The 10191-nt window shown below is 40.3% G+C and overlaps 1 protein-coding gene across 1 annotated transcript; it reads left to right on the top strand.

Moving 5' to 3' along the window:
* Nucleotides 1–41: 41 nt before the first annotated feature.
* On the top strand, nt 42–9403 carry LOC139936276 (uncharacterized). Its single transcript, XM_071931068.1, has 6 exons — nt 42–224; nt 897–963; nt 1706–1780; nt 2159–2271; nt 3044–3098; nt 3764–9403. The coding sequence occupies exons 1-6, from the start codon at nt 126–128 to the stop codon at nt 7255–7257; spliced, it is 3903 nt and encodes a 1300-aa protein (XP_071787169.1). The 5' UTR covers nt 42–125; the 3' UTR covers nt 7258–9403.
* Nucleotides 9404–10191: the final 788 nt, after the last annotated feature.

Raw genomic sequence — 10191 nt, 5'->3', positions numbered from 1 at the left:
GAACTAAACTATTGAGGGCGCTCTTCAGGCTGTAGATTTTAGGAAAACAACATCGCCAACGATCACGCACCCGCAGAAAATGAAAAAAGGTCGTCTAATTTTCTGAGAATAGTTCGTTCAGAATCATGGCATTCTTGACGCAAAATGAGACTAGCAGTTATCTTAGAGATAAAGAGCGAACTTCCAAAAGGTTTCGGACGAATTTGGAGGCAATTATTGACAAGGTATGCTTTTCAAACTTCCCTCGCTTTAAATTAATAATTCATGCAAATGAAAATGAATACAAAGTCATTACCAATACAAATTACAAGTGAGTCGCTGTTGTCGAACGGCCCCCATGGAAGTCGCCCCAAACATACAATCACCCCATTTCAAACTCATCCCACACAAAGTCGCTCCAAACAAGTTGCCTCTTATATTACTTGATTTGCGTCTTGTGTAAATTTTCAGAAAATGGAATCTTTATAAAATTTAAAATTAATTCACTTTTTTTTGTTTTTAGTTTCAAAATATTAAATTTGTTAATTGGTAAACTTAATTAGTTAATTGTCTTAATTAATTTTGTTTCAAGCCCTACTGATTTTTTTGTGTAAGGGCGATATGATTGGTTATTACTTGAATTACATGCTTTTCACTTGGGCCTGGCTTCTCTATTATAAACGTCAACGATGAAATAGGCCTACCAAGCATTTATTAATTGTATTCATTGGTAATGTTTTGTTTCAAATCAATATTTTTAGGACCAAAATTGAACTTGAGGTTTCTCCAAATGTGGTTCAACAACACACTGTTACTCTTTGGTGCATTATCAAGCAAAAATGTTGCAAATTCAAATCATAAAACCAAAGTCAACAACAACTCAACCTTGTTTTTGTTTTTATTATTCCCCTTTGCAGTATGACCGCCCGTTTGTCGAATCCGACGTTCTGGATCTCAGCAACATGACAGTGGTAGAGGACCGAGGTGAGATAATAAATCAGCGAAGAGGGCAGAACTGCATATTAAAAAGTGATTGATTAAGTGATTACTACAATCCTGGCTCTACTTCTGCTTCCCAGGAAACTCGGGTGATCTCTGGCTTGTACAACAGTACAGGTCGAAGGGCTTCACAAAGTTATTGACAAACAGTTTACCCAATGGCTTAGCAGGCGGCAACCAGCAGCGGAAGCTCCACAGCGAAGCTTAAATGGCGCTTCCCCCTCCCCTCTTACCAGCCAATCGGCTTTGCCATCACAATATGGATAAACTAAGGAGTGGGATACTGGGAAGGGTGATGTGTACCAATGTTTTTTCCCGGGATTGTAGGTAAAGGCTATTCACAACATTATCCCTGTTCATCTTACAATACTTGATTCAATCCTCAAACTTTCTCAGTTCCTCGGGTACCATCCAAAATCAAGCTGCTTGTGTTCATCCAACATAATACCAATCGCGGCCCTTGTAGGTTCCCATTGATTGATACACCTGGGTTAAGAGAAGCAATTTATGGTTAAGTGTCCTGATCAAAGACACAGGAGTTGTGACCAAGATTTGAACCTCACATCCCCGATGGGATGACTAGGAGCCAGCAGATCTTGAGTCCCCATGCTCTGGTAGACCTCAGAGCCAAAACACGAAATGAGTTAATTTGTGTACCATTTGTAAATTTAATTGCAAAGTTAACTTTTATTGATTGTTGTTTGTGTTTTTTATTTTATTTATGCAGGTTCCATAGGCAGGACAGGGAAGATTAGGATCGGAACAATCAAACTGGCAGCAGATAAAGTCTCCCCTAACAAAGGTAACAGTTGTTATTCATGTTATTATTTTAGAAAAATTAGGGTGGGGGGGGGGGCTTAGTAACAGGAAGGTAAACTTGAGATATTTTGCTCAAAAACTTTAACTGGAAAAACTATCCACAATTGTTGCCAAGCATGGTATTCTTCCTACTTATAGTCTGATTGTCAATTATTTTGCCTTAAAACAATCAGACAAATTGGCCTGAAAGTCCATTTAACCCGACTCCTTTCAACATGTAGGTCAGCCCATGGGCCCAAAAAAGATGTTCCTACTTTTTGTCCATGGATAAAATATTATGCCTGAATTGTGTTCAGAAAAGCAGGACCTGCCGCTTTGTTTTTGAAAACTTTTGCATTATTTTTTGTTGTTTTCTCTGCAGCTACCCCTTGGGACTCGACTAAGGACAGTACGGATTCAGCTTTTGGCAGCCGCATCAGCGAGAGTGAAGACACATCAGGGACAGAGACGTTAGTCAACTATACCTACCACCAGGTAAACAAATAGGCATGAATCCTCCATCATGTAATAGTAATAAACAGGGCACTGCAAGGGTTAATCAGGGCTTGAAGTCAACCCTGGACCACAGGCCCTAGACCCTGGATTTTAGCTTCGGGCCAGTAAGCTTATGACCGGACAAGCTCTGTGGTATTGTGTTTTTCAATTGGGTAATAATAGGCTACCGCATTGTGCAATATATTTGTGAACAAAATAATTGACTATGAGAGTCTGAAAAAATATCTTTAAATTCTGTTGTGTGGCAACTTTAGTCAACCAAGACAAACGAAAGAAATACTTGAGCCTGAACAACCAAAGCGTTTGTTAAACAGCTTTAGTTTTGTCAATGATCACCCTCCATTTCCAAGCTCATACGGTGGTTGAAAGATTTTTTTCCCCCTTAAACACATTCTTTTTAAATTGGAGTCGAAAAATACCAGAGCACCGTACGGTACAGTTCTGAACACCTGAGGAGATAAAGTCCGAGAACTTGAACATTTATTGGCCAACCTCAAAGATTTGTGGGTTATAAGTAAGGAAATTTAATATATATTGACTTTTTTAGTCTGATAAATACATGTGTCTTTCAAGTCTGTCGAGTATGAAAGATTAAGGACAAATTATAAATCTTCTTGTAGGTTCACTTTAACAGACCCAAGTAATCAATGTGGTCAAATGTAGATAACGATATGAAAGCCAGTATCGTACAAATTCACTTGATATTTGACAAAAGCTTTCTAATGTTCCATTTATAATTTCCCTTGTCCAGAATCCCAAACATGTCAACAAAGAAGAGAGAGCAAAAGCTGTACAAAGAGTTGATGGTAAGTTGGTTTGTTTGGTCAATTTGTATTATTATTTTTTTTGTGGCTGCATTTAGTTTTGTAAATTGGGGAATTTTTTTTTATTGTTCACCTACCCAAATCCACACTCTAGTTTTGCCTTATTTTGAGAGTTAATACGTCCTGGCCAAACCAAGTAACTTGCTCAGGAATTTTCCTTGATGTCTGGATTTTCTGAGTCCTCATTTACCGGTCAAGTTTCCTTGGATTAAAATAAAGCAAGCACCACAGAAGTTGGCTTGTACTGTCGTTCTGTGCTTACATACTCTTTGTGCTTAAAGGTACTGGACATTAATGGTAATTGCTAAATATTTAGTAGCATAAAATCTTACCTGGTAACAAGTATATATAACATTGTGAGAAAGTTTTCGAAAAAGGTAAATTCTCACACAAATATTAAAAAACGTCAGGCCTGAAGCCTTTTATCAGGCATCTGAAAGCACACAAATTTGTGCAACAAGAGTCTTTTCTCTTTCACTGTTCTCTTGCAACTATGTAGGTTGAGTCCAGATTATTGTTATTTTTATGTTTATGATGGGATACACCAAGTGAGAATATCGGTCTTTGACAATTACAAAAGGTGTTCAGTGCCTTTAAGCAGAGAATATTTTGGTCTGTAATTTTTGTTTTTGTTGTTCCTCTTACAGATGAACTGATGAGTCGTAACTCACATTCAGAGGATTCAGGCAATGAGGATGTGGAGTCCGACTGCAGCGGCCCGATCTCCACCCCAACAAAATCCTCTCTCAAAACACTGACGCATCGCCGAGAACCTCAAGACACCCCAAGTGACCCCATCCATCGCGCTCACCAGAGAGCTCGTGGAAATCTCTCCAAGAGGTTCGAGGATGAGCATCGAGTAAAAGAGAAAAAAGAGCAAGAGATGATTAAGGAACTTAGTGAGAATAACGAAGATGAGGAGGAGGAGGAGGAGGAGGATCCGTATGAATTCAAAGATGAACTTCCTTCCATCCTTGAGGAGCGGAACCGATTCTTATTCAAGATGCAGTCGATTCTCGCCGACAGCTTTAGTGACGGTGATGGTGTTGATGAGATGGACTCGTCGAGTGAGGACGAGGCAAGCGCGGGAACCATCCAGAGCAGTGAAGCAATGAGTGGATCCATCTCGGCGTGGTCGACACTCCAGTCAAGGACGACGCCAAAAAGAACTTCAAAATTGAGTCGGATAACAGGTGAGGGTGATACTAGCAGTAAAAATGAAGATATTCCTCAGGAGGATGAGAGGCTCTTAGATGGACTTACAGTCACCAGCACTGACTCCGACTACACAGACTGCAGCACTATCTTAGCTGGTAATCTGCATTCTAACCAACAACTTTTCCGCCCTTCCAATTTGCTCTCGAGGGCGAACCAGAACAGAGACTCGAGGGGCAAAAGGTCCCAGCCGCCCTTTGAGGCAATTTGCAACAGCACTATGCTTAGTGAGATTCAACCCCCTGCACTTGGAACAGCCAAGAGGAAACCACAACTGGATTTAGAGCAGCACAGAGAACTTGAGTTACCCCTTGATGGGCAGGGAGAGATGTGCCTCGGAGTGGTTCCCTTTAGTGCTCACTCTAAGCCTGAAGGTAGATGTGACGACGAACAAAGCAAATCCCCAAAGTCTGAAAGGAGCTCAGAATTCAGAACTCCTGTCAAATATGACGACGCCAACAGAAAATCTGTTCATAGTTCACTGAAATCAAACACACCAACAACAAGGAATCACAACCGTCAAGATTCCAGTAAGAGTCCCAGTAACTGCGATGTATCGGGCATCACCCCAAGAGCCCGGCAGCCGAAACTCGTAACGGTAAATTCAAAGACGAGCCTTTCTTCCCCACGGTTTAACACACAGGAAATCATGGAGATATTCCGATCGCCAAAGCCACTGATCATACCAGGTATCAATTTGGATAGTTTGGATTTGACACCACGACGAAGAGTACGGCGAGAAGGCTCTGGAGCGCCCTCTCCAGGCCCACTAACGAATGCGTTACTGCGCCTCCAGAGTCCCTCATTGTCAAAAGAAGAGAAAAGTACAGGTCACAGAAGTCAAACAGCAAAGGAGATTATCATTCAGAGCAATGACTTTGCTTCTGAGATGACATTAGACTGTTTAAGGTTTGATTCTGAGAGTAATGATGATCAGCGGAGTGAAACTTCTGATGATGGACCATACCAAATTGCAAGGACGCCAAAGACACCAGCGGTTGTTGAAATTGCAAGTCATCGTAAACACCAGAGAGAAGTAGTTGAAGCAGCCAATATTGCTAGGCCTGAAGTAAAGGGAAGTAATCGACATTTGAAGGAAGGTACAAGGGAAATTAAGACTATGGCTCCTACTAGAAAAGAAAAGTCTGTGTCCAAAGGGGTTCACATCTCCACCAGACAAATTCCTGGCAACAGCAATGAGTTGTTAAATGTACCAGAGCAACACGCGAAGCATTCTGAAGTTTGTGGAGCCGACCTCAGAGTGATAGATTCTCAAATCAGACGAACAGCTCATCATCATCGCTCTTCATGGTCGACTGACACCCCAGACCTACACACTGATTTGAATTCAGTCAATCCAAAATCGGACAGCCGGAGAACACCGGCTTCAATAACAAAACAGGACGCAAGGAGAAAACACAGTGAGCAAAAACCTTCAGCCACTAGACAATCACCGATACGGACTGAAAAAAACACGGGCAAGAAGTCAATGCAGAAGTCCAGGCATCTGAAGGAAAACAGTGCTCAAGATGTTCAAGATGACTCAAAGACGACCCCGCTGTCCCCAAAGACCTCAAAGGTCAAGAGGAGTATTTTGACCCCTACAGTTCAAAGGTCACCCTCCACACTCTCCTCCCCGTTGAATCGCATGTCCCTGGCTTCGCCCCTGGCTTCGCCCCAACTCCCTAAGGGTTCTGATAAAAAGACGCCTTTGGAACAGGCTGTCAGGAAAAAACAGAAAAAGCTCTCCGAGGGTCACCCGAAAACAAGACTTATGGCTGAACATTTGAGATTGAATGATAGGCAGAGAGCCTCAGAAGAATTTAACCAAACCCATATGACCATCAGAGATTTTGATGACGATTCCGAGGATGAGATGGAAGTTGACGTCGACCCTTACTCACTAACAGCAGATGATTCATCGCCAGGTCCAAGTCACTTCAGCAATAGACGCGCTGCTCATTCTTACGGCAAACCAGCTCCCATGAGCTATAATGACCATAGAGATAACAGCATCTCAAGCAAAGATAAACTAAGCTCTTCCAAATCAAGAGCAAGTCATCTTTCGCAAAAGTCTCAAGAGCATGACAGAGTTTTTGACGTCGATACCAAGACGCAGACGAAACGGTACAGGCATCAACGACAATCGGAGAGCTATCGGAGAGATCTTAGGAATTCAGAAAATGATGGAGAGTTTGGACAGTCAAGTCCTTTTCATTCAAAGAGGGAGAAAGTTTTAGCAAACAAGACTGTTGCGCCAAACAGAACAGTGTCAAAACAAGGGAAGAATAACTCAGATACCACTCTAATCCGAGGAGAGAGGAAGCTCGTTGTCCGAGCGGAACAAACACTGGACTTCTCTGACTTCTCGGACGAGGAGAGTGATTCTTCAGGTGACTCTGCTAAATTTCTCTCCCTGGTGTCCAACCACAGCATCATGGACACATATGACAGTGACCCTGCGGAAGTACCGGTGGCCGTTCCCGAAGTCAGTAAAAGAAACCACGTAGGAAGCTTCAAAACCAAACATAAAACCATCATCCGGTGCGGCCAGATTATCTCCTCTCCAAAATCGACGAAGAGCATCGCCAGAAATCTCCACAGTGCTTCACCGCCACGCACAGGCCGTGTGGAGAAAAGCAGGAAAATGTACGCAAACTCCCCAACAAGGGCATATCAGTCAGACACCAAATCTGTGCGGAGTTCAACCAAAGTTGATCAGAGAGGGTCGCCTGCCAAGACAGTTGCGAGGAGGTTGATTGCGTCTCCGATGAAAAAGTTTGACGAGAGTGGCAATGTTGGATCATTAGCGTCTAGTCCCCTGCGTTCTAGTGGTTGCAGTGTCAGCTCATCTTACATGTGTGAGGGACCAGGCCACTGCACCAAACCCTTCTGCTTCAGCTGTGCTTTAAGTGAGCTCAGTTAAAGGTCGGTATTAACTTGCAGTCACAGAGGTGCTTATAATACTCCCAAGCTAAAAACAAGAGAACAATTCCCAACGAAAAGTTGGGTGACTAGTCCAAATGTTATAGCTATGCTATCTGTCCCTTATGACTGGTCCTCTGCTAATTGTGCTTAGCAGTATAATCTGTTAAGCAGCTCTATGAAATATTGGTGACTTGCAGTGTTTTTTCTTAATGATAACCTTGCCAAAAAACCCAAAGTGTAAATACTTGTATAAATCATCGTCCAAAACATACCAAAGTGTTCTCAAAGATTGATTAAAATCTCACTTTTTTACATCAGAGAAGATTTATCATTTACAGCGTGATGCATTCTGGTGGCTGTACCTCTGTTTATAGTTTCTGCAACTTGTTATTTGCACTACTTCTGGTGGTGAAAAGAACTGCTTTTTTAAAACCAAAATCTCACTGTGAACAGATTTTGTATGAAGGGAGTTACATATTTTGTTGTTTAATGCTGATGTACATAAACAATGTAGAAGTATGGCTGTGTAACATTAGAAAACAGTAATTTTATATTCCTTAAAAGCAATAAGGTATAAAAGCCAGTGGACACTATTGGTAATTGTCAAAGACAAGTCCTCTCACTTGCTGTATCTCAACATATGCACAAAATAAAAAACCTGTGAACATTTGAGCTCAATCGGTCATCAAAGTTGATAATAATGGAAGAAAAAACACCCTTGTCACACGAAGTTGTTTGCTTTCAGATGCTTGATTTCGAGACCCCAAATTCTAAATCTGTGGTCTTGAAATCAAATTTGTGGAAAATGCTTTTTTTCTCGAAAACTACCTCACTTCAGAGGGAGACGTTTCTCAGAATGTTTTATACTAGATCAACCTCTCCCCATTACTTGTTACCAAGTAAGGTTTTATGCTGAAAATTATTTTGAGCAATTACCAATAGTGTCCACTGCCTTTAAAAACAAACTACCACGCATTTGAAATTCTTAGAATGATACCTTGATAAAAATGTTGAAATTTTCTAAAGCTGTTGAACGCTAAGCAAATTTTGTGCTTATATTAGCTTTCTGAAGCATATTGTTTAAGCAAAATTGTATTTGATTAACGATCAAGAAGATTTGAGTCCATTATTCCATATCTCATCTTGGCTCATTTTCATGGATCTGTTTTAAGCACAAAAAGTAGCTATGCCCATCCAAGTTCGTTACTATTTTTGTACAAAAAGAAGAAGAAACAGTTTTAGGGATCACCAATAAACTTCATTTACCAGTTGCCTCAAAATTTTTGATAAACTGATTTACAAATTCAACTTATTTACAAATTCAACTAGTTTCAATTCAATCAACGTTTATTTTTGTATTGGTGACAAATTAAGTACACAGTAGGTTTATTGAAGTCAAAGCCAGTCAAAAACTGGTTTTGTGAAATGGAAATAATGTAATGGATACGGAGCAAACCAATATGGGGCATTAACAGCTGCCAGAAAGCCTAGTTTTGAAATGTCTGACAAATACAAGGACGGCAGAATGTTCTGATGGTTCACTGCAGGCATTGCCTTGGGGGAACATTCTTTCATGCCTATCAATGGGAAACAAAACATTGACGCCATTTTGGCAAGTAACTTTTTCGATTCAACAATAGATCAGTGCAGTTCAGTGCAGACAATGACCAAAACATTCACTTGCTGAAATGGCGCCCATGCCTATTTCACGTTAAACAAGCTTCAGTTCCCCATCTTGCGCATTCGGCGCTCTTTAATCTTTGGTTATATTCATTTTGGTTTTATCTAACTTTAAACCGGCCTTTACACACGGTGGTATATGGGTAAATGAATATTCTGTATCCCTGATGCAAATTTAACATCTATTATAACATTGTATTTTTTATACAGTTAATTTCACACTAAATGCCCTTTATTGTGTTTATTTTAAATTGCACTGATACATAAACCAACCCTTCTACATGTACATAACTTCCTTCAGAAGATATTAGATTTCCGATTGCGTTCACAAAATGCTCTTTTTTAAAAGTTTAACAATTAAAGTACTGATTATGATTTCGTTTTTCAAATTTGTTACATTCTTCTTAAATATTTTTTTACAATTATGAATTACTTAGTTGTGTGTATTTCCCTTGAGTACTTGTAGTTTTAATGTTAAGTTTTGTAAAGATATGTGAAATAAGATTAAATTGACAGGTACTTTTAAATAATGCTTGGTGTTGGAAATTGGGGATGTGATTGGGGTGTGATCGCCTGAAATTAAGAATCATATTACTAAGTACTACTGATGATTTAGCTATTAACATACATGAAACATGCACTATGTCATCAAAGTGCTAGACTGGGCCCCTGGATAAGGATAAAGACAAGTACCTGCTATACTCAGATCCAATGATTCCATTGGATAAAATGATACCATTGGATCAATGCAGTGACTAAAGCTACCGTTGCTGGGTTTGTTTTTGATTGGTCTGAGGTCACCTCCGACAACCAATCATAACATAGATATGATATAGAAGAGTTTGCGGTAACACCATGTAATAACAATCTGTAAATGAGTTGGGGTGGTTCTGAAAAGAACCGTTGGATTAACTTGATCGTATGCTGCGATCGTCTTCTGGAGATCTCCAGAAGACGATCAGAGCATACTGTTCCAAACGTCGAGTTATTCTCCAGAAGACGATCAGAGCATACTGATCGAAACGTCGAGTTAATCAAACGGTTCGTTTCAGAACCACCCCAACTCATTTAGAGATTGTTATTACATTGTGTTACCGCAAACTCTTCTATATCTTATTTCCACCATGGAAAGTTTCAAATCCTACTTAACACAGATTTGGAAAGCTGACTTTCGGTCATCTGGATGTGTTCATGTGTGTGGTATAATGTTTACAGTACATGTACTGTGGATACATGTGGATGTACTTGCATG

This window comes from Asterias amurensis, chromosome 4, assembly GCF_032118995.1.
Source record: "Asterias amurensis chromosome 4, ASM3211899v1".
NCBI classification, from domain to species: Eukaryota; Metazoa; Echinodermata; class Asteroidea; order Forcipulatida; family Asteriidae; genus Asterias; species Asterias amurensis.
The sequence above is the reverse complement of the archived record's forward strand: the minus strand, read 5'-3'. Positions and strand labels throughout refer to the sequence as shown.

Bases quoted from the DNA above. Each gene is read 5' to 3' on its own strand.
- LOC139936276 (XM_071931068.1), top strand. From the start codon at position 126: ATGGCATTCTTGACGCAAAATGAGACTAGCAGTTATCTTAGAGATAAA. The intron at 225-896 runs GTATGCTTTTCA...TCCCCTTTGCAG, and splicing joins TGGAGGCAATTATTGACAAG to TATGACCGCCCGTTTGTCGA. The intron at 964-1,705 runs GTGAGATAATAA...TTATTTATGCAG, and splicing joins GACAGTGGTAGAGGACCGAG to GTTCCATAGGCAGGACAGGG.